At 39.7% G+C, this 25519-nt stretch overlaps 1 protein-coding gene across 2 annotated transcripts in view; it reads right to left on the bottom strand.

Moving 5' to 3' along the window:
* Positions 1 to 258: 258 nt before the first annotated feature.
* Positions 259 to 25519, bottom strand: part of zmp:0000000926 (ataxin-1) — a 35649-nt gene continuing 10388 nt past the window's right edge. Inside the window, exons 1-3 of one of the 2 annotated variants that reach the window (XM_056449907.1) lie at positions 11296 to 11446; positions 6816 to 8258; positions 259 to 3567 (exon numbers count right to left, since the gene is read on the bottom strand). In XM_056449907.1, the coding sequence (XP_056305882.1) occupies positions 3226 to 3567; positions 6816 to 8114 (1641 nt within the window). In that variant the 5' untranslated portion in view covers positions 8115 to 8258; positions 11296 to 11446 and the 3' untranslated portion in view covers positions 259 to 3225. Of the gene's footprint in view, positions 3568 to 6815; positions 8259 to 11295; positions 11447 to 25519 lie in introns of those variants that run through there. The other variant, XM_056449906.1, reaches the window with a different exon arrangement.

Here is a 25519-nt window from a genome sequence, read left to right as displayed (position 1 = left end):
TAGGGACGTCACCTTTAAAGCAAGCTTGTGTGTGTGTGTGTGTGTTAGATTTCATGTTGTAATCTTTTTTTTAATAAGCTTGACATGCTGTCAAATTCATAATAATATCTATCTGAAGCATATATTATATTTAGACTTGGAAAGAAAGGTAATCCATCACTGATACGGTTCTGATGTGCCATTTCCTGAAGGGGGAGAAAACGAAATGAGATTGATTAAATATAAATCTAGAAAGCTGTTCTTTTATTTCTAGCCAACATTGTATTACAGTCTCACAACTTTAAAAATATACAACTTTAGAGCATTTAGAACATTTATAAAGAAAACAACAACAACAAAAAACTAACAGCAATTGTTATTTGAGAAACCACAACGACACAAAAATAAATCAGAGAAAATAAAGTGATAGAGTGTGCTTAATCAAGAGTAGATATACCCGTATCTGAGTTCAAAACCCGAGATTTGTCTTCATTTTTTAATCCCCCTGCTCTCCGACAGAAGGAAACACCGAAGGAAACCCCACTTTTCTTTTCTGATGTGTGATTAGCACCATCGCTCTTCAAAGACACCAGGTTCAGGATCCTGTGTGTGTGTGTGTGTGTGTGTGAGACAGAAAGAGAGAGAGAGAGAAATTGAAATAGAGAGAGTGAGAGAGTTTGGTTTTGTTCCATCTTTAGTGTCTCTTCCCTGGCTGAGAACAGGCTGAGTGTAATGCTAATGTAAACTAGCATGTTGACCCCACACGGAGAGCTCGGCTGAAGGCTGCTAATACATTCAGCTCGCCTGCTGGACCGAAGGTACAAACGCAGTTCATAAGCATGAAACAAGACTGCCATTACGAAAATAACAGTGACTATTTCATTTAGCATATTCACAGAACACTCATGTTGATATATTCTCGTACAGTGGAGTACATGTGTTTTCACCCAGTAGTATTGGTTTCTGATAATACTGATTAAAAAGACATACCCTGCAGAAAAAGGCTTGAGATTAGCATCACTAAGAGGTGCGTGGCATCACAGACATGTGAGTGTTGATTGTCTCATATTTGTTTTCATTTTGGGATTTGCTAGCATATGTCGTTCTACATTTTGACATTTAATAAGAGAGTTTCTGCTGACTAACTGTACCGTGGTATCTTTGAGGTGTCCTGTAACTCCTGAAGGCACACCAACAGTACACATTTTGCAATATAGGCTCATTCTGAAAATGTACCCCTGTATACATTTCTGGAGATCGCGAATTATGTATCCAGAGATATATATGGCTGCATTTTGTCTTTAAAATGAACACTAGGGGGTGGTATGACGCTGTTCCTTTTCATGCTAGCAGTTGACTGTTGTATGGATGACTTTCCCACTGTTAAAAGTTTGTCCAGTTAACTGTCGTCGGCAGACTTTAGACACATTATACATTTCTGGAGATCGCGAATTCGGTAGCCAGAGGTATATATGGCTGCATTTTGTCTACGGGGCGGTATGATGTCGTTCCTTTTCATGCTACCAGCTGACCGCTTACCTCTATATGGACGGCTTTCCCGCTGTAACCAGTTTGTCCATTGGCTCACCACGTATATTGGTGGACTTAAGATGCAGAGACAAGTTGAACGCAATGGCGGGGTTTGAGTCCGGTGAAGAACGGATCCAGAAAGCAGGCAAGACAAAAACAAAAGCCAAAAAATAAAATAAACAAGTAAATAACAGGGTGAGAATGTGGTAAAATCTGAAAACATGGTAAAAATCAGGCCAGGGCTTTTCTTTTTCTGGATTGCTTTTGAAAACACTGTCGGTTGGGTTTAGGGAAGGGGGTGATAAGGGGTCTGTCCTTTGTACCTCGCTTAAATGATCTAAGATGATTCAGCAGATCCCGGATCTGTTAATCTTGATGACTGATCTCTGGCTAATTTGGTTTGCGAATCAGATTAAAATGTCTGAATGAACTGATCTGAGATCGCTGCGTGTGTTGTGAAGGACAGATCTATCGATCCCCGAAATCATGATCAGCATGGCAACGATTGGCTGACAGCACAGCAGTGTAATGACATCATCATCTGATTAATATTCAATTATCCATGTGAGCAAAATTACATTAAATTAGTAGTAAACAGTTTAAATATGATATGCAATAACTTTACACCTTGACTATGGGCTGCAGGCTTTACACTTTCATCTGTCAAGAGTGTTTCCCAATTTATTCAGTTTTACATTTTAAATCGGATTTTCTTCACTATAGTAGCCTATAGGCCTATTTTAGTTTCTTAATCTGTGTAAGGAATTTAAAATAATTTTGCATCAGCATTTTGAAATCAGTAAAGGCATCTGCAACTTTTGCAATTGTACTAAAGCTGGATCGGTACCTTAAAATAGTTCGCATTTGTATCTAAAAAATCCATAATAATAAATGTTCTCTTTGATCCCCTTGCGGAGAACCATCCCGTTTTTGTATTTTTATTTACTAGGTTATATATATTTATATATATTTTAGTTATATGTATATAAACATAAATATTAATAATTATTATAAATTATAATTTTTTTTAACTATTTTACTATTTTCCTCAGTGTATATACTCTATAGGTTACTTCTGTAAGAAAATATCAGCATTTGGTACTGACCCAATCTAATCCTGTTTATATGAAATAAGCTGCTGCTCCCGAGCAGGTTTGAGCTACCAGAACTGTTACTATGACAACAACTCTGGGATGAGTTTTGAAGAACGAAACTATCCTGGATCCTGTCAAATCGTCAATAACCAAATCCAGCAAATTGAGTAATCCACGTACGAAGAACGGACCCCTGGTCAATCAGTGCTGCTGGAAAATATCAGTTGAGTTTAGGGAAGGAGAGTCGACAGTGGCCTCTGGTGGATTTACGTGAGAACAGCAGGCATAAATTGCACTCGCGAGAGAAATTTGAGATCTGAAAAAGCGTACACAGCGACCTCTGGTGGATTCACGAAAACAAAAACAGCACAAAAAAAGTAGCTCCTGTACGTATTTGGCGCTCTCCAGAATTGTATATAGGGGTACATAATTAGATTGAGCCTGGGTTGACTTTTTCAACCTCTCCCTAATCAAACACACCTGAATCAGCTCATCAGAACATTAGAAGACACCTCAAAACCTGAAGTTAAGGGAGACATCCAAAATATGTCCTGTTGGTGTGCCTCCAGGAACAGGGTGGGGAGCACTGCTATAACTAAAGCAGGTGAAGCGTGTCAGATCATCAGTGGTGTGTGTGGGAGTGCTGAGGTAAAGGGCTGTGTGTGTTTGTCTGGGCTCCGGGCTCCAGCTCAGGGGCCGACCAGCGTCTCTTGCGGGGCCGGTGTGCGTTCTGAAGTTCGGGGCCGGATGGAGGCTCTCTGCTGCCCCCCGGCGGGCCCCGGCTCTCGCTGCTGGCGGGTTTGGGTTTGTGTGTGGGTGTAGGGGTCAGGGCCAGACACACGTCTCCTGTGCTGAGCTGCCGACACTGCAGGCCGTACAGTTGCGCGCTCCGCTGGGGACTGCAGGACGACCAGCCGCGGTCCCGCACGAAGAACGGGTACTCCGATAACACCGTCAGAAGCTCCTGACCAACAACAGGGAAGAGTTCAGTTAGTTGTTGATGATTCACAGGTAAAAACCCTTACAGATTCCTTATAGTGCATTGATTCAATAAGTTAAATTGTTCGCTGATATCTACTTGGTAGGTATGTGGCTCAGGTAAGGTTAATGGTAAAGTCTAGATTGGATACGCAGCCGGCCGGAAGTTTTTAATGACGCTGTATAACAATAATTAATATTTTTACAATGCTGTGATGGTTTGGTTTAGGGTTGGGGTGGGGGTATGTATTATTAAAATACAATATATGGCAAATTTAATTAATAATATAAATAATTCTCGTTAACTTCCGACCGCATCCATATCCAATCTAGCAACAACCAAGGTTAACCCTTGTATGCTGTTGGGGATTCTTTCACCCACTCCGGGCTGATTTTAAGTCTTTATTTGCCCACAGCTTTCTCTGTTTCAGCAAATTGGGATGATTTTGCTGACAAATCCTATTCTGACACATCTTTTGGAGAAAATGCTTAGAAAATGTTCAAAAACTCAACAATACACTCTGAACAAATCGACTCTCCTTTGGTTATGCTGATGGCTGTTTTTACCCCATTGACTTCACAATTACACTGGACAACCAAATGCATTTGTTTAGGTGTTTTAGCAGACTTGCTAATTCTCAACTCCTGTCCATGGCAGGCTTGGCATAAGAGGAAAATAAAATAGATACAGATACACAACATTATAATTCTTTACATACAATTACTGAAGGCAAAAGCAAAGGTGGGATGATCAAACAAACTAATAACAGACTACTTGTGGAGACACTGCTGTTTTTAACCACTTTTTTTAAAGTACACTACTAAAAACATTTATATTACTGTTTAATTTTGGGCTAACTGGTACTGTAATTCATTCCACAATTCGGTTTACAGAGAAAACAGATTGACCAAATGAGATCTTACACTTGGAACAAGGCAGTCACCAATAGCAGCTGCTCGTGTGACTCTGTGAGAGATTTGATGCCTACTGATAAGATCTGAAAACAGAATCGGAGCAGTTTAAGATCATTGAATTTAATCAAACTATTCATTCATTTTCCTTTCGGCTTAGTTCCTTTATTAATCTGGGGTCTCCACAGTGGAATGAACCGCCAACTTATCCAGCACATGTTTTACGCAGCGGATGCCTTTCCACCTGCAACCCATCTCTGGGAAACATACATTCACACTCATACACAACGGACAATTTAGCCTACCCAATTCACCTGTACCACATGTCTTTGGACTGTAGGGGAAACTGGAGCAGCTGGAAGAAACCCACGTGTGCACGGGGAGAACATGCAAACTCCACACAGAAACACCAACTGACCCAGCCAAGGCTCAAACCAGCGTCCTTCTTGCTGTGAGGCGACAGCACTACCTACTCCGCCACCACGTTGCCTTAATGAAACTATCAAAACCAATCAGGTTATGTTTGCATAAAAACCTCACCATCATGCCATCACATAGGCTTTAAGTCCATAATTCTAATTGCTATCAAGTCACCAGGCTTCAGTGTGGTTAAAGAGGCTTGTGACCATGATATGAATATGACAAGTGTGGGGGTGATTCGAATGTTATCACTCGATTGAATGGGGGTTATCAGTGATTAACAGCTGACAGACATGGGCCAGTAGGAGCCTTTTGTGCCTTCTGGTAGGCTTAGAAGGCTGTTATCATCCATCCAATAGCTAGTTAATCAGCTGTAGATCGCATACGGCTGCGGCCGAAAGTAATGAGACATTAAGGTAACGAGAATTATTTAGATTATTTAGCAATTTCTGAGTTTGCTGGTGCTTTGAATTATTCCAGAAATGCGGGCGATGCTTCTGTAGAAGTACTGTAGCTCAAATTTACACCCGTTTAAGGAAGATAAAGATGGAAACCATTGAACTGTTTTAACTACTTTAATTATAACCTGTCATTTTATTTTATTGCTGTAATTTGAGCTCTTTTGGCAGCCCCTTGGTTGTAGTAAGTCGCTTCATGCAGTTAATTAAAGATATAATGATCTACCCAAGCACCAGATAACTGGAATACACTGGTGTAATATACTCAAGTGTTTTCTGTTTACTGTGGGTATTTCTGATCATAGCAAGGTGATGTTTGGGTCTGCTATTTCACGCATGTCATGCTTCTACACAGCTAGCCACTGCTCATTTAATTCACCCATCTATTCAGCCCTACAAAAGATCTTAACTAACCAGAGAGTGGAAATGAGACAATAACCAAAACCTTCTTACTTGTCCAGTCAAATGAATGATAGGGACAGTAGTACACTGGAAATCGGACAATTAGCCAATCAACAAACTTGACTCAAGATGCTTAACCACACAATAAACTCCCCAAAATATCATTAGCATTTTCCTTTTTATATAGTTTTTGGAGCTGTGCATAGCAAGAAGAAAGAGAATTCAGGTGAAAAGAGACAAACATTTCTCATCGTCATGCATAATATAGGAGACGATAGATATATTCTATATATAGAGCAATTCAGAGAGTGTACATACAGTATGCCTTATTAAAACTGTAGAGTAAGCAGAATGTCTTGGATTTTAGATCTTTTTTAGATCTGTTCTTACTGTTGTTTGACCTAAAAACTCCAGTTCCATCACATCACTGTCATATCTAAACCCCAAGGCATTCATAGTATAGTTGTACAGTATGTCATTTAGGCAACTCTTTTATGACAGTTCTTTATACTGTTTTAGACAATTATACCACAACAGTATTTCCAAAATTTAGTGCAAATTTCCATTACTGGTCAATCATCACTTTAATTTAAGTAGTTTTAATTTAATTTGACCTGAATTTGAACACTGAGCTTCCACATTATTGGACAGTTATGTACACAGTGTACAAAAGCTGAGTACTTTATTAGATAACTCTCTTATCAATCGTATTTTTTTACCTTACATGAACCTTGCCAGAATGTTCAGAGAACACTCACTTTCATCTCAGAGATTTACATCAGCATCAACAAATTCATTATCTCTCTGTGCACGTGACTGCTGGTTCAGTCGTTGCATCAGGAAGAGGTTTCGGGTTGATTTTCATGTTTACCCGTGTTTATTTCATCAGTTTTTGGTAGGCTGTGGACATCATTAGTAAATTGTGTCTTCACTTGACTTGTGCTTATACAGTCAAGTCTGGAATTATACAGCAAGGGTATGAATCATTTCAGGGTTGACTCTAGTTTCATTTGTGTATGCATGTGTGTTTTGCTGGGCTCACCTGAGTGTTACGGTCTGTGAGCAAGACCTGCAAGTGGTTGAATCCGTAAGAGGGTCCTGGTGAGATCAACAGAATAGTGCAGGAGCTCAGGTGAAACTCCGGCAAGGTGTCAGCACTGCGCAAAAAGTCCTCTGTCTTCAGCTCCTCCACCCTTTTCAGATGGCCACCAGCTAGTTCAATCAGGGAACCTTTGGCAAAATGAGGTAGGACTGCAGAAGGTGGAGGGTCTGGACCCATGAGCACAGCAAGGGGAGGGCGGCAGGGTCCTGCTGGGGAACTCCAGTCTGTCTCTACACCATGGCTGTTGTGTTGGTTCTGGGAGTTCCTTGCGGAGCAGGACACGGGAGAACTCGGCTGTGGGAACACTTGAGGGTTCTGCTGAGCAGAAGGGCAAAGAGACCCCAGAGTATAATAGATCTGAGCTCCGGCCGGAGAGGCACTACCACCAAAATGGTCCTGAGAAGTGATGGCCTTCCCTGCCTTTGTGTCAGGTAAAGGGGGCATTGGAGCTTTGGGCGTTCCCCGAGGGTCCCTGTCCCACGGTGAGGAATGTGCACTTGTACTCACTTGTGGCAGAAGGCGCTTCTCAGGGGTCTGTCTGCTTGTGTTCTCCTGTCTTCTTCTGCCATTGGCATGTGGAGCATCTAACCTGCTGACACTGTCATTCCCATAGTCGTCGCAGGAGGGCGCCCTTCTGCTGAACCCAGACTTGCTGTCTTGGCCATCAATGCCGTTGTGCCGCCTACTCTGGTACCTGAGTCTGCTGTCGGGGAGGCTGTCGGGCGGATAAACGGCAGGCTGTGGGAAGACATGGGGGGAGAACAGAGATGAGCTGTAGTCTGGCCGACCGAGGCCACAGGACCACATCTCCCTGGAATCCCCACTGTAGACGCTCTTAAATGTGGGCACAGAGAGGAGCGGCTGCATGCTAATGTGAGGGATGTCGCTGCTGAGCCAGCGAGAGTGCTGAGGAACGCTCTGCTCCAGTCCGCCGTCCACCGCCCGTCCACACAGCGCGTCTCTCCAGGACCCGCGCCGCTCCCCCAGCTGCAGGGGCAGGTATGTGTGAGGATGGATGGAGGGGGTGTAGGACACCGGCCAAGGCAGCGGCAGCGGGACAGGGGGCAGCAGATCTCCACCCTCTCTGGGACCTTCGGCGGCCTGATGTGGCCTCCGGCTCCGGAAAGGTGCAGGGGGTTTGAAGTCATCCTCTGCGGCTGGCTGATCTGCCGAGCCCTGTCGGGACTCCCTCTTTTTTGGGGGGAGACATTCCTTGCTGCGGTCTGGGCTTGGATTCATGGGACAATCCCACGGGCCTCCTAGGCCACACTAGGTTACATGGGCTGGGGAGAGCAAAGGGCTAGGAGAGAGATGAGTTCTTCTGCTGATCAGCATCACGCACAGCTCCGGTCACACACCGCCAAGTCCTGAACACACACTCACCTGACAGGAGAAAGAGGAGAGGAAAACACACATCAGTGATCGCTCGCAGAGCTTCAAAGACAGAAACAACTCTGAATGACACATTTCTGAATGTCTGAAACGTTTGAATGTCAAAGTGAAACGTCCCCACGCTGAGCTAATCACATATTTGTCATGAAAATGTGTGGAAATCACTTTGAAATGACTTGGTTTGGTCTAAAAACAGCCTTGTCTGATGATCTTGAAATAATATTAGCAAATTCTGTTTGTGTTTCTTAATTCCTATTACAAATATTGACAAATTACAAACAGTTTTTACCTGCACAGCAATTATTATTGCTTTAAATATAATTATAATGCCATTTATTCAATAATAATTTAATATTTGGACCAGAAACCATACATTGAAGAAAAAATAATACAATTGCCGAATCAGACGACTTGAAAAAGTTGGTTCAAATGTATGAAGTATCAAGCAGAACAATCTCAGACATCATCCTTAAGCACTAAATATGATTATCTTATGTTTATAGAGCCTCTGTGAATGTTATTTAGTTGGAGCAATGCACACACACACACATATGGAAAGCGACCACATGCCATTTTGTAAATATTTATTGATATTTACTAAGCTGTAAACAAAATTTTAATACCTAAAAGTTCTGAAATACATCTTTTGTTGTTAAAAGTTACCTTACTGAACTGTGATCACACACACACACACACACACACACACACACACACACACACACACACACACACACACACACACACACACACACACACACACACACCACACACACACACACACACACACACACACACACACACACACACATGAAGGCTCCTGAAAGTCGTGAAAGATGCTAGTCATTTACACCTTCTTATGGAGGAGTTTCTGTAATGTCAATCCAACACTGAATTAGACACTTATATTTGACTGCTGCACACCGCCAGCACATCTGGTCTCTCTCTATACGCCTCTGTCTACCACACTGTCTGCATGGACTGAACCCAATACCCTGTTGTTGTCTCCATGGAAACTGAGTCCATACATCTACAGTGACCAAAGAAGGCTGAGGGTTATATAGGGATCCTGTCAGGAAACGTAGGCCGGCAAACTGTTCAGCGCTCATCGCATGATGAGCAAAAGAAACAACAAAAATCAAGTTCTCGAGTGAATAATCTGTGGGGGGATATTTAGACGTGAATGACACAGACAGCGAGAGAGAGTTGAGTATTAGCAAGATTCTTCCTAAAAACAGAATCTGTCAAGCGCTTAGAAGTGCTTCATCATTTGTATAGCATGAGACTGTATGTGTGTTTCATGTCTGAATAACATTTCATGCTGCAAGAAAAGAAATCTTGGACTAAACATGGAGAAACATTTAAATATTCATTTTAAAGATTCTTTGTGACATTAAACTGCTCAGACATGATGTACTTTGTTATTGGAAAATGCACAGCAAACTGATATACACTCACCGGCCACTTTATTAGGTACACCTTACTAGTAACGGGTTGGACCCTGTTTTGCTTTCAGAACTGCCTTAATCCTTAATGTCAGAGATTCAACAAGCTACTGGAAATATTCCTCAGAGATTTTGCTCCATATTGACATGATAGCATCACGCAGTTGCTGCAGATTTGTCGGCTGCACATCCATGATGCCAATCTCCCGTTCCACCACATCCCAAAGGTGCTCTATTGGATTGAGCTCTGGTGACTGTGGAGGCCATTTGAGTACAGTGAACTCATTGTCATGTTCAAGAAACCAGTCTGAGATGATTGGCGCTTTATGACATGGTGCGTTATCCTGCTGGAAGTAGCCATCAGAAGATGGAGACACTGTGCTCATAAAGGGATGGACATGGTCAGAACAATACTCAGGTAGGATGGATCCATGCTTTCATGTTGTTGAGGCCAAATTGTGAGCCGAGGATCCGAATGTGTCAGCAGAAATGGAGACTCATCAGACCAGGCAACGTTTCTCCAATCTTCTATTGTCCAGTTTTGGTGAGCCTGTGTGAATTGTAGCCTCAGTTTCCTGTTCTTAGCTGACAGGAGCGGCACCCGGTGTGCTCTTCTGCTGCTGTAGCCCATCCGCCTCAAGGTTGGACGTGTTGTGTGTTCAGAGATGCTCTTCTGCAGACCTCGGTTGTAACGAGTGCTTATTTGAGTTACTGTTGCCTTTCTATCAGCTGGAACCAGTCTGGCCATTCTCCTCTGACCTCTGGCATCAACAAGGCATTTGCACCCACAGAACTGCCGCTCACTGGATATTTCCTCTTTGTTGGACCATTCTCTGTAAACCCTAGAGATGGTTGTGCGTGAAAATCCCAGTAGATCAGCAGTTTCTGTAATACTCAGAGCAGCCCGTCTGGCAGCAACAACCATGCCACGTTCAAAGTCTCTTAAATCCCCTTTCTTCCCCATTCTGATGCTCGCTTTGAGCTGCAGCAGATCGTCTTGACCATGTCTACATGCCTAAATGCACTGAGCTGCTGCCATGTGATTAGCAATTTGCGTTAATGATCAGTTGGACAGGTGTGCCTAATAAAGTGGCCGGTTTGAATATTTAGAAAGAATCTTTAAAAAAAATCACATGTGCAGAAAACAAGTCAAACACTGAACGCATGAAGAAGACAAGCACGGTCTTTAAGAGCAGCATTTGAGATGCAGTAAATGACTGAACACTGGAGGAGTTAAACACCGTCCTCACAGACATCAGAGCAAAGCAAGAGTTCTGCAAACTGCTGTTCTTCATGGTCAGACGGCATATCATGAGCACTGACATTACTACATTTAACCCTCACAATAACACAGAGGCTTAACTCAAATGATTTTCACCAGCTCCATCAACTCAAGTTCTGGTGTAACTAGTTCACACTACCTGCAAAGCATCTCTCTTCAAACAACCAAGAGCAGCAATAAAAGGGAACTGAAAATACTGAAGCAAAAATGACAGAATGAAGAGTTGCAGCACATCTCCAGCAAGCAGAAGCAGGAGTTAAAGCGTGATCAGAATGAAAGGCACCGCTGACCTGAAGAGACTGACCTGGATGGGCTGTTCTGTGCAGATTCCCATGTGACGCCACTGCAGTCCATCACATCTGCATCTACACACACACACATGCAGACACACCACTAAGGCAACGGTGTTTGCAAATCTACAGGCAAATTGTGGTGTCACACCATGTCGAAAGGCTGCAAGGCTGACGGTGAAGAAGTGTGAGAGTTTGTGCGTGTGTGTGCATGTACACAAGCCTGAGGAAATGAGTAATAGCGTGCACTGAGAGGCATGTCTGCTGTGCAACAACACACAGGCAGACCAGTTGCTGCTGTCGCCCACTCGCCTTACTCACCGAGAAAGGGATAAGCACACTCACACACACACATGCATGCAATAACAGACGGGTAATTACACACACTCCCACTCATCCTATCGCTCTCAAACACACACTCTCAACTCTGAGCATATGCATTTACATACGTGACAAGTATGTAGATGGATAGTGATATAGCTCTCGTTTCATCGCTGTACCGTAAGCAGAAGTCTGAGATTTCTGATCATAAGCTGTGAAAACATCTAACTATGATGTACAACTGTACTGCATTAAATGTTTTCCTCTTGTAGAGTGTATATTGTCTTGTTTTTAGTTCAGTTATCTAAAAACTGGACTGGACGCCATTTTATACACTTAAAATAAAGGAAAGATTTCTGCAAAACTATTGCAAACAATTTATAGAGGCTGATTTTAAGCTAATGAAATTGATTAACGTTCAACCTGATTTGTTGGTAACACTTTATTAAACACTGAATAATCTATTAAGCATTAACAAATTAATTCGTCATTTGTTATTCATTAACTACATTAATAGATGTCCGCAGTTTTTAATTGCTGATGCAAATGCTGTGTTGTTATAAGCACATCTATAATGAGAGAATGAGTTTGTGAATGATAACTAAACTATTCAAATCAACATTTATATATCTTATTATTCAACTAATAGTTCATTTATATGTTAACAGATGCTTTATTAACTTAACTTCAGCAAGCTTTTATAACCGAATCTAAAGTGAGGACTATTTACGCTTTATAAATCCCTAATAAATGAAGGCTCAGAATCAAATGAACAATATATCTTCGCAATCTTATCTAAAGAGTTAAATTACTGTAAAGTTTAAACATTGCTGAATAACAGGAAAATATACATCAAACTGGATAAAACAACAACAATATATATATAACATTTCAATGTTATTTAGCGAAGTTTAAACTGCACAGTAATTATAATTTAGTTAAGGTAGCAAAGATTTCATTTGATGCAGTTTCATTTGTGCATCTTCAAATGAATAGAAGTTAATAAAGTCGTTTCTTTTCTTTTTTTTTGCCTGTTTAGAATATAAATGAGCCTTTAATTGTCATTTATCAGGGATTTATAAATCATAAATAATCCTCACTTTAGATTAGGTCACAAAACTGGATGATGGTTGAGTTAATAAAGCATTTATTAACATACAAATTAACTATTAGTGAATGAATGATAAGATATATATAAGTAGATATATATATATATATATATATATATATATATATATATATATATATATATATATATATATATATATATATATATATATATATATATATATAGGCAAGTTTATTTAAATAGCACATTTCATACACAGTGGCAATTCAAAGTGCTTTACATAAACATAATAATAAGAATGGTAAAATAAATAAAATAAATAAGCATAAAAACAGATAAAATGTATATATATATAAGTAGATAATATATAAGTAGATAATATATATATATATATATATATATATATATATATATATATATATATATATATATATATATAATGATAAGATATATAAAAGTTCATTTGAATAGTTTAGTAATCATTTACTTGCACATTCTGAACGATCTTTTAAAACCAGCAGCTACTCTTAAATAACTGGTTTATAAATGATGCAATACTTAATTTAGTAATGAGAAAACAAAACAATAATTAAGACAGTATGAAAATGCAATCATTAAGCACATTATAGATGTGCTTCTAAGTCAAAAATTCCAGTATTTGTATCTGCAGTTGTAAACTGCTTACTAACATCTGTTAATGTAGAGGTAATGCTTACCAAATATTGAATTCACTAACTGCTAATGCTTCATAAATGATTCACAGTGTGTAATTATAAACTGATTTGTGTTTAAATTCAGTATTTTGCATCAACTTAACTTAAAAAAATGACTAAATTCAACAAATAATCTTTGGATAATTTTTTTCAGTGTTTTCTGAAATCAAAATTAAAACATTCATTCATTCATTTTCTTTTTGGCTTAGTCCCTTTATTAATCTGGGATCACTACAGCGGAATGAACCGCCAACTTATCCAGCACATGTTTTACGCAGCGGATGCCCTTCCAGCTGCAATCCTTCTCTGGGAAACATACACACTCATTCACACACATACACTATGGACAATTTAGCCTACCCAATTCACCTGTACCGCATGTGTTTGGACTGTGGGGGAAACCGGAGCACCCGGAGGAAACCCACGCGAATGCAGGGAGAACATGCAAACTCCACACAGAAATGCCAACCGGCCCAGCTGAGGCTTGAACCAGCGACCTTCTTGCTGTGAGGCGACAGCGCTACCTACTGCGCCACCGCGTCACCCCCAAAAATAAAACAAGCAAGTCCTTAATACATGTTTCAGTGGGGTAAGGTAAAGAATCTCATTTCAAAGCTCACCCCTTTTATTTTGCTGACCCCATTTTCCAACGTAGGCTCATTCTGAAAGCATAGCTCCTGTATACATTTCTGGAGATCACGAATTATGTAGACAGAAGTACGTATGGCTGCATTTCCTCTTTGAAACGAACAATACGGGGCGGTATGATGGCATTACATTTTGCGCTAGCAGCCTACCGCTTACCTCCGCACAGACGGCTTTCCAGCTGTGACCAGTTATCGCAGAGGTTCGCTCGGGTTTGAGATGCAGAGAGGAATTGATGATGACGACGGGGTTCGAGTACAGTAAAAAATAATTCCAGAAAGCAGGAAAAACAGAAGACAAAAAATAAAATAAACAAGTAAATAACAGGGTAAAAATGTGGTAAAATCTGACAACGTGGTAAAAATCAGGCTGGCTCCAGGGCTTTTCTTTTTCTGGATTGCTTTTCAAAACACTATTAGTTGGGTTTAGGGAAGACGGTGGGTGGGTCAATTGGGCCTTTTGAAAACACTGTCGATTGGGTTTAGGGAAGGAAGAGAGTGGGTCAGTCAGTCAGTCGACAGCGGCCTCTGGTGGATTTACGTGAGAACAGCAGACACTCGTGAGAGAAATCTGAGATCTGAAAAAGCGTACACAGCGACCTCTGGTGGATTTACGAAAACAACAACTGCAAAAAAATTGGCTCCTGGGATGTATTTGGTGCTCTCCAGAAATGTATATAGAGGTAGGTATCCATAATGAGCCTGGGTTGCCATTTGCAGATTATTTGGTTTAATGAAAAACTCACTTAATTTTAGGTTTCACTAGAAAATGATGAGCTACAGTATCTCTTCCATGCTAATCTGAGTTCTCAAGCAGCCAAAACAAACAGCGAGGGACATATTTTGTCATGTTTGTATCTTGGCTTCTGTGGCATCATGCTGGCTAGCCTCTCACACACTGAAAATCTGAGTCCTGATGGAAGAGTACGGTGAAAGCTGAGAAGTGTCCCTGAGTGGGAAGAAGACGCTTATCAATGGTCATCTGCTCTGAAACGCAGTGCTGCTTAACTCTCATCATGGGAGCCACACTCTGTATTTCTTATTTAGCACATCTGATTTTCTATCAACATCACCAGCGCTTCTTTATTAATCAGCAGTTACAGACCCTTACGAAAATTAACCATGGTTTAATGGATTTTGAAGTAAAACCATAGTGACTATAAAATAAGCCTAGTTTTACTACCATGGATTTATTTATATGTACATACTTGATTAATACTTGATCTTTCTTAATTATCCTGCCACATGTAAACCTTTTTACAAATGCAGTTTACATTCTCTTTCGTAGATTTTTACCTTACTTAATACAACCTGCTTTGCTCCTGTATTATGATTATTATAGCTTTAGTGCAGTACTAATACTACATTATTACCATAGCTTTATTGGTGCACTAATACTAGTATTATTATATTGTCATGCTACAATAATTTGCACAAAAAACATTGTTACTACAGTCATGGTTCCTATGGTGTTATTATAGTATTACCACAATATTACTATAGTAAAGCTATAGTCTCAAAATCATGGTGTTTAAAACCACAGGATGCACAACAACCCAAAAAAGTTGGTTGCTACAGTGGTTGATTTTCCTAAGAATAGTAAGCTACAGGTTGCCTTTTGTAGAAACTCTATCCTGAATAATGCAATGGGAACACTGTGACATCACAATATATGAAAAGTAGCTGCAAATTATTTAGCTATGCAATAACAAGTCAATAACATAAAAATAAATAGGCACATATTTCTTCATATTAATCACTCCCGTCTGACATAAAGATGCTGGACGCCAGAGTCAAAGCTTTATACCTTATATAAGTGTTTGAAGAGGACCAGTCTTATACAACCCAGGCTCATTTGAAAACGTACTGCTGTATACATTTCTGAAGAGAGCCAAATACGTCCCAGGAGCTACGTTTTTTCGTGAATCCACCAGAGGTCGCTGTTTACGCTTTTTCAGATCCACCAGAGGCCGCTGTCGACTGACTGCCTGACCGACCGACTGACCCACCCTCCTCCTTCCTTGATCCCAACTGACAGTGTTTTCAAAAGCAGTCCAGAAAAAAAAGCCCCATTATTTTCACCACGTTTTCAGATTTTACCACATTTTCACCCTGTTATTTACTTGTTTATTGTATTTTTTGGCTTCTGTTTTTGTCTTACCTGCTTACTGGAACTGTTCTTCACTGTCGCCGTGGTCAATTCTGCTCTGCAACTCAAGTCCTTGCCTGCTTTCTGGATCTGTTCTCACCGGTCTCAAACCCCGCCATCGCGTTCAACTTGTCTCTGCATCTTAAGTCCACCAATATACGTGGCGAGCCAATGGACAAACTGGTAAAGCCGTCCACACGGAGGTAAGCGGTCAGCTGGTAAACGCAAAAAGGAACGGTGTCGTACTGCCCAGTAGCATTCGTTTTAAAGGCGAAATTAAGCCATCGGTACTTCTGGCTACATAATTCATGATCTCCATAAATGTATACAGGGGCACGTTTTCAGAATGAGCCTATGTTGATTAATTGTCAGTTAATCAAACTACATCTGTAGAAATTCCGGAGTGATTATAAGGAATAACGTTGAACTTGGCACCAGGAATCAACTGCACATTCACACAGAAAAGTTTTTACAGTGATCTGATAACACATGAGTGGGAGACAGCAAGACGTGAAGCTGCTGAGAGAGAGAGAAAGAGTGAAAGAGATAGAAAAAATAATGTCATGCCAAAAGGGCAGGGTAGAAAAAGAGACAGCAGTAGGAGAGAAAATGTTAAAGAAGACTCATCCTACACAAAGCCTCTATCTCTGAGAGTCCACGGTGTCACAGAAACCTCTGAGTCAAACCAAAACTGAGCCACACACACACACACACACACACAGTCCAGCGGGTGCAGTGTCAGCGTTCTCTTTGAAAACATGTTTCTGAAGGAGAATCTGGCACATTCACACGCTTCTTTGGATGAGACTAGATTAAACTGCGCAGAATAGCACACAGTTACCCAGCTTTAATTACATGTCGGACATTCATTTGTACATCTTTGGATGTTAGTCAAGTAGAAGTGTTGTAAGGAAAAAAACCCGAATGTCTCTATTTAATGTCTCTCTTCATTCTTAGTATGGAGGCACTATTTAGCAAGCACAGGACACCACAATGAACAGCTCCATGATCACTTTTGGTCCATTTGATGAACATAAACATGATGGGCCCTATCATACACACAGCACAATAAGGCACAAGACATGTTGAGCGTGATTTGTTGCTATTTTCAGACCAGCACAACCCTAATTCTAACGTTTTGCGCAACGTTGTTTAAATAGCAAATCTATTTGCGCTGCTTTGTGGACTCATGGGTGTGCTGGTCTATAAAGGAGGTGTGTTAAGGCGCATTGTTGGAGCGTTGCTATTTTGAGGAGCTGAAATAGACTGCACTGACCAACTAAAAGCTGCTCTAAAGCCCAGCACAGAGCGCGCTAGTTATGCGTCTATGCAGGTCCAAACACTTACACACTGCTGAATACACACAGGATGAACAGCAACACACACATATCTTTACAGATGAAAACAATTAAAGGATTAAAATGATCCAGAAATGATGATTTTCTACATCAGTATAAACAGCACTGCCTCCATGCCTTCTTCACCTCGGGGGGCTTTTTCAGTTTATTTAGACGATCTGCATCTGAGTTTAGAAATAGTTTTGATCAAATCTTTGCGCTTAACAAACTAAATTAAATATGTGGGCTGATGGATGTGTTCAGTGGAGTGAGTACAACACCGTTTCCTTACTCCACCAAAGTAAAGGAGTAAAGTAAAGAGAAAGTAAAGAGGCTGAATGGAGGAGGCTCGTTCTTTATCCTCGCGCTGCAGATACTCTGTTTAACTGTTTTCTCGCTAGTGAAGTGTTTGTTTTTACAATTACAAAGTCTCCATGTAAATAGTAAATGCACCATGGAGCGACGAAACTGACTCTTAAAGGGAATGAGAGACGAGATTCTGATTGGTTTAATGCACGTTCTGCTCAAAACACAGCCAGAACTCATTTAGAGAATAAGCTCAACCCTGTTAAACCATGCACCGGGGCACAGAGCGGATTTATCCAATCTTAAAATTGCAAAAGTGGATTCGGAGACGCCCTTAATGCTTTTGTACCATGTGCTTTAGACTTTGCGCCTGGATCGTTAAAATAGAGTCTGATGCTTCGAAAATGTTTTATTTCCTCAAGAAGTTGTAAGAAGTCGCAACATAGGTTCATTCTGAAAACGTAGCCCTATATAAATTTCTGGAGAGCGCAAATTATGTAACCAGAGGTACGTATGACTGCCTTTTGTCTTTAAAACGAACACTACAGGGTTGGGTGAATTGGGGCTTTTAAAAACACTATCGGTTGGGTTTAGTGAAGGATGAGGGTGGGTCAGTCAGTTAGTCAGTCGACAGCGGCCTCTAGTGGATTTACGATATGCGTGAATGGCACTCACGAGGGAAATCTGAGATTTGAAAAAGTGTACACAGCGGCCTCTGGTGGATTCACATAAACATAAACTGCAAAAAAAACGTACCTCCTGGGACGTATTTGGCGCTCTCCAGAAATGTATATAAGGGTACGTATTCAGAATGAGCCTGGGTTGAATACATTTTTTTAAAATTGAAACCAGAGATGAAAAACAGAGACATCGGATTCAACAAACAGCACTCTATTAGGGACTAAAGATGCATTTGATTCATTTAGTGACCCAGCTGGCTGCATTTCTGTGCTGTATGTGAATCGTTTTTCCCGTGTGCAGCACTTCTTTGGGCTGATCATGTTTCTGAGCTCTGAAATCTTTATGATGCAGCAGATCTCCGGAAGACCAGAGGAGGTGAAGGTGAGGAGGAGAGATCGGGATCTCAGCCCTGCTGGAAAATACACCACAAACCTGCATGAAGTCATTTCTACTAAAGCGTATTCTGGTCTTCTGGTTTATTGACTACACCATCTGCAAATATGGCTCATCACAATGTAACATCACATCATCAGCTGCAGGACACATTTCAGAATCATGTATTGTTTATTCGTCATGCATTACTTGACTTTTTCACCTATTATCTATTTATTCTTAGTTTTGTTTTAAATTAATGTCCATTTTTTGTGGATGATACACAATGTGCACATCTCACAGGGTTATTGTCATTGTCAGCCAACTTTACAATAATGAAACAGGTCATGGTCCAGTACTTACTGATTTTCTCAGACGATGTGAGGAGTCATACCTTCAGTTAAATGCATTAAAGACAAAATATATGCAAGTTGATGCATATATTAAATATATATATTCCAACAGGACAATGACCCTCAGTACACAGCTAAAATAACAAAGGATTATCTTCATTCCGTGACTGTTTTTGAATGGCCCAGCCAGAGCCCTGACTTAAACCCTATTGAGCATCATTGGAGAGACCTAAAAACAGCTGTTCACCAATGTTTACCATCCAAGCTGACAGATATGGAGAGGATCTCCAAATTCAGGTGTGAAAAACTGCATCTTTCCCTAAAGGGGGCTTCTAATACTGAGCAAAGTGTCTAAATACTGAGGACCATGTGATATTTCAGATTTTCTTTTTTAATAAATCTATAAATCTGCAAAAATGTCAACAATTCTGTGTTTTTCTGTTAATATATGGTGCTGTGTGTACATTAATGAGGAAAAAATGGACTTAAATGATTTTAGCAAATGGCTGCAATATAACAGAGAGTGAAAAACTTAAGGGGGTCTGAATACTTATCGTACCCACTGTATATATATATATATATAATACTGTATCATGATGAGACGTCTGATTTACACCCATGCTAGGCCAGCTATTGAAGTGCCGTGCAGGTAAACCTCACTCTCCTGCTCTCTCAAAAGGTGCTTAAGCCTATACACCTGTCCCAGTCCAAATGACTGATGAGTAAACACTGAGATGGTGTTTTTGCAGTTTTATTATGTGTGCCTGCCTGTTTCTTCTGTGTTTCTGTTCTTCTTGCTCCTCTTATCTTCAGTGGTTCTGCAAGTGTCACCACTAAAGGTCAGACTGAATCTACTTCACTTTCAGCAGCTCTGCTTCAGGGTTACTTTCACTCTCCGTGGACTAGGACACTCTGAAAACTAAGCATTTAACACTGAGGAGTTGTCTGGGCCAATCATTTTAACCTGTCTTTCTTTATTAAATAATTTATTGCATGTTTAACTATGATCACACACTTATAACCATATTATGGTACACATATGTCAGTTTTGTGCTTCTGCTTGCATAATAACTGGAGATCCATCAGTTTCATGTAAACCAGCATGCTGTACGGGCCCAACACGCAAACCATATCCGAATGCTGGATCTTCATTCATGACATAAAAGAGAACTGAAAGGTAGTGTCTCCAAACATCTTTATTTTTTGCTCTCTTTAACCATTCATATGAATGAGGAAACATGTGAAGGGAACATGTCAACATTTTGACCAACTGCAGCTCACAGATATTTATTCAGATATTACATACTATGTGCTAGTACATGTTATGCATTCAAAAGGCAGATCTTTTGTGCACACAACTCCGACAACATATTGAGATAGCGAATAGGTATATTTTGGTAACACTTTACAATAATGTTTCGTTAGTTAACGTTATTTTAAGGCTTAGTTGACCCAAAATTAAACAAGTGTTAATAATTGTTTTATTTCATTTCGATTTTTGTTCAATCTTCAGATCACAAATTAAGATATTTAGGGGAAATCTGAGATTTGCCCCATCCTTTATGGACAGCCAGAGTCTATACTTGTCTTAGAATTTACTTTAATGTATTTACTAACACAAACAAACAACAAACAACACATTTATGACAGCATTTAGTCATGTTTGTTGATGTTAGTTCATGAAAATGAATTTGTTCATTATTAGTTTGTTAACTCACTGTACATTAACTAATGTTAAAAAGCTTTGGATTTGAAAAAAATTAGTAAATTCAGCTGTAATTTATAATTAATCAATTCTGAACAAGTATTATTTAGTTCACATTAATAAATAGATTAACTAACATTAACTGGTGCAACCTTTTATAGAGTGTAAGTGATATTTCTTTTATATATATATATATATATATATATATATATATATATATATATATATATATATATATATATATATATATATTATGCATTAGTTCTCAATTGTCACAACCAAAATCTGCAACAATAATAATAATAATGATAATAATAATAATTTCTTATGTATGAGTCTGCCAGATCTGCTTATTTTTCAATTTTAATAGAAGAAAATAAACCCAATCCTAGGGTCCTGTTTAACACAGTGGGTAATCTAACTAAAAATAAAGCATCAACATGCATCTCAACACAGCAGTAATGACTTTATGAATTCCTTCACATGCTAGATTTATAATATAATGGATAAAATAAACACCATCAGTCTGCCTCCTACAGCATCGTCCCAATTAGAGCAATGTAGAGCATTAATAGACAAACTTCAGACTTTCTGAACAAAAGGTGAGGAAGAACTGTAAACTGGTACATTCCTCCAAATCAACAATGTCTGTGTTAGATCCTGCATCGCCAATATTATCAAAACGATTGTTTCAGAAGGTTCTGAACCTGTTCTTAACGTTTTGAATTCATCCCTACTTGTAGGATATGTACCATGGGCGTTGTTAGGCCTATTTTAGAGGGGCTGTAGCCTCTTTATATTTCTACACAGCCCCCCTAAAACTTTTGCGATTAGCTCATAAACTGCACACTAAATTATCACCTCAATCCCTTTTAAATTTGATAAGAAAACGGCAGCAGAATTCATCTCCTCCACGTCTTTTGTTTTTCATTTGATCAGTAAACCACAGCCATGGACAGCGAGAGAACGAGGTGTGTGTTTATTGATAAATTGTTATAATATCTGCTTATTTGCAGTTCTTTGATATAGATAACCTTGTATCACCTGTATCCCGATGTCACGGAGGAGCAGTCGGATTTTCTCTGCGTTCACCTCATCAGCACAGCTGCTTCCTCCAGCGAAAAATGAAACTCTTAATAAACATTTAGCTATTTTTATTTCAAAATGAACTACAATTATTATTAAACACTTTACAGTTCCAGCAGCATTAACTATACCATACAGTCTTGCACTGAAAGGATTAAACACAGTGACAGAAGCGCTTAAGAGTCACTGAGTCACTGACAGAGATAGAAACATCATGTGTTGTCTAGTAGGCTATTAAAAAGAAACTTTTTATTTATTATTATCATTCAGATGGTGAAATATGTGAATTAGCCTGTAAGTTTAAAATATATATATATATATTTATATGTGTGTCATTTAATAAGTGTTGAGCCTATTTGGTTTATTTAGAGCTCAAATGGTTATGCCTGCCCATGTAATAGTGGAATACTAGTATACAACCCATATTAAACAAACATTTTAAGTGTATTACTATTAAACTACTACTTATAAATGTAATATTAGGCTATATATATATATATATATATATATATATATATATATATATATATATATATATATATATATATATATATATATATATATATATATATATATATATATATCTCATTACCTTATAAGAGGCTGAGCCCCCCTAAAATGAAAATCCTAAAATCGCCACTGATGTGTGCCTAAAACTTTTAAACTAGCTGTCATTAAGCCTCTTATAAAAAACACTGCTTAATCCCAAAGAAATAGTAAATAATAGACCCATTCAGACCTGCCTTTTCTATCAAAGATACTAGAAAAAGTCTTATCTGCTCAACTATGTGTGTGAGAAATTCAGATCTGGATTTAGAGCATTTCATAGCACAGAAGCAGCACTCCTAAGAGATACCAATGTCCTGCTCTGGTCGTCCGACTGTGGTTGCATTTTTCTCTTAGTGTTATTGGACCTCAGTGCTGCATTTGAAACAGTTGTTTATAAGATTCTCCTTGAAAGGCTTGAAAATTATGTCGGTATTACAGGAACTGCATTGGCCTGGTTCAGGTCTTATCTATCTGAACATTATCAGTGTGTATCAGTTAATGAAGAGGCATTATACAGATCAAGGCTCAGTTCTTTGCCCCTTACTTTTCACATTATATAAGCTACAGTTAGGGCGGCACGGTGGCGCAGTGGGTAGTGCTGTCACTTCACACCAAGAAGGTCGCTGGTTTGAGCCTCGGCTGGGTGAGCTGGCATTTCTACGTGGAGTTTGCATGTTCTCCCTGTGTTCACGTGGGTTTCCTCCGGGTGCTCCGGTTTCCCCAAGTCCAAAGACATGTGGTACAGGTGAATTGGGTAAGCTTAATTGTCCGCAGTTTATGTGCGTGAATGAGTGTGTATGGGTGTTTCCCAGGGATGGGTTACAGCTGGAAGGGCATCCGCTGTGTAAAACATGTGCTGGATAAGTTGGCGGTTCATTCCACAGTGGTAACCCCTGATGAATACAACTAAACCGAAAAGAAAATGAATGAATGATTATTTTATGCATTTGCCTAATCCTTTAGCACTGTTTTTAGGTAACTTCAGCGTCAAACAAACAAGCAAAGACTAGAGAAAGACATGCATGTGTGGACTTAAGTCTGCTTGTCAGCAGCACAACTGAAAGAGAAGATGAGAATGTTTGCTTTGATGTGAAGGACCAGCACACCAGACCCAGTGGACGGTTTATTTTAAGTGTATTACTGTTAAATTACCACTTATAAATGTAATATTAGGTTATATTTATATATTAATTACCTTATAAGGAGCCGAGCCCCCTTAAAATGAAAATCCCCTGATGTGTGTCTAAAACTGAGGGGTCTGAGGGGTGTATGTTTGAGCAGAGCACAGTACAATGAAGAAAACTTCTGTGGAAGAAGACAAAGCAGTCAACTGTATTAATTCTGGATTAGGGTTAGGGTTATCAACAACAATAATGGCTTTAATTCATGTTACTGGTTTGGAGATTTAACACTTTGGCCTGGGTTTTTGTTTTAAATCATTACCATTAAAGATGAGCAATAGCAGTTTTTACAGGCACCACTAGTCAGCAGAGACATTCGGTTGTGTTGTGACTGCTGCGGTCTAACAAATGGATTTGAACGCAGCTGCAGAGAAACAATGAATGATCCATTGAGAGAAAAAGAGATAGAGAAAGAGCGATAGCACTGCTAATCCTCTGATGGTTGAGGCCAAAGCGGGATTAGTGGAGTTCTGGGTGTAAAGCTTCTTCAAAGCACGGGTGAGCCCTGATGGTATAAATAGGGCTGCAGCATCTAAGCCAGCTTTCAGGAGCTGCTGATGTCCTCCTGCTCATGGAGATCTGCTCATTCACTCGCATGTCAGAGATCTGCAGCTCATCACATGCGCACTTTCAACTCGCACGCTGTTTCTTTTTAGGGGGCTGAATATTAAAGGGATACTTCACTTAAAACATTCTGTCATCGTTTACTCACCCTTTACTAGTTGTTTTGTGTTGAACACAGAAGAAGATATTCGGAAGAAATCAACTACTGCTAATAATGGCAACTACTAATTTAACTACTATTGAAGTCTACTATTGAAATAGAGGTTTCCTCAAAATATCTTCACTAGTGTTTAACTGTAGAAAGAAACTCAAGGGGTTGGAACTACTTGAGAAAGAGAGTAAATTGAGAATACATTTTCATTTTAGGTGAACGGTCAGTGTATCTTTTGGTCATTGGATTTTATTTTAAAAACAGATATTGAAAAATGAAAAACGAGTCGTTTTTTGATTTCGTTTTAAAATTAAAAAACGAAAATTGAAATTCAAAGAATTTTTGATGATGACGCAATGCTGTCACACACAGGCTAGCCTACTATAGGCCATTTCTTAATGTTTTTCCACTTAAAGGGCACCTATGGTAAAAAAATCTACTTTTCAAGCTGTTTGGACAGACATATGTGCCTGTATGGTGTATAGAGTGTCATATTGGGGTGATATAAGCACACCCAGTGCTTTTTTTTTTCAATTTAACAACATAAAAACGGTGGACCAATTGCAGCGGTTTTCAAACCGACCGCTACTTAACGTAGGAGAGCGGTCCCCCCGCCCACCAATATTGATTGACAGGCGCGTCATCATATCCTCAGTTTGTTAATTCACGTCCGCCATTTTCAGCGTGAGTGGAAGCGATATCACTAAAGGAACACGCTAGCTCTATTTTTAGATGCAAGGCTCATTGGGCTCAACACAAGATCAATATTCTCCACATTATCGCTCTAATCGGAATTATTGGTTGTATCTTTAGGTAGGTTTGCAAACATGTGTACTTCTCATTGAGTCTACCTTATACTTCAGCCGTTTGCATATCTCGCGATCCCAGAAGCTCCCTGTGATCTTAACTAGCATGCGTTTTAGAACTGTAAACATTGGTTTCTATCAGGGTACACTCAAGTCGATGCCTGGGCGCCACGGACCGCTGCAGAAACCTGTTTAGAATTCAAAAATGCGTGGCGCGACGATTCGGGACACTTCATGTTTCTGCCGCGCCA

The sequence above is a fragment of the Danio aesculapii genome, chromosome 23, assembly GCF_903798145.1.
Source record: "Danio aesculapii chromosome 23, fDanAes4.1, whole genome shotgun sequence".
NCBI lineage: Eukaryota > Metazoa > Chordata > Actinopteri > Cypriniformes > Danionidae > Danio > Danio aesculapii.
Note: the sequence above shows the minus strand (reverse complement) of the source record. Positions and strands in the feature narration are given on the sequence as shown.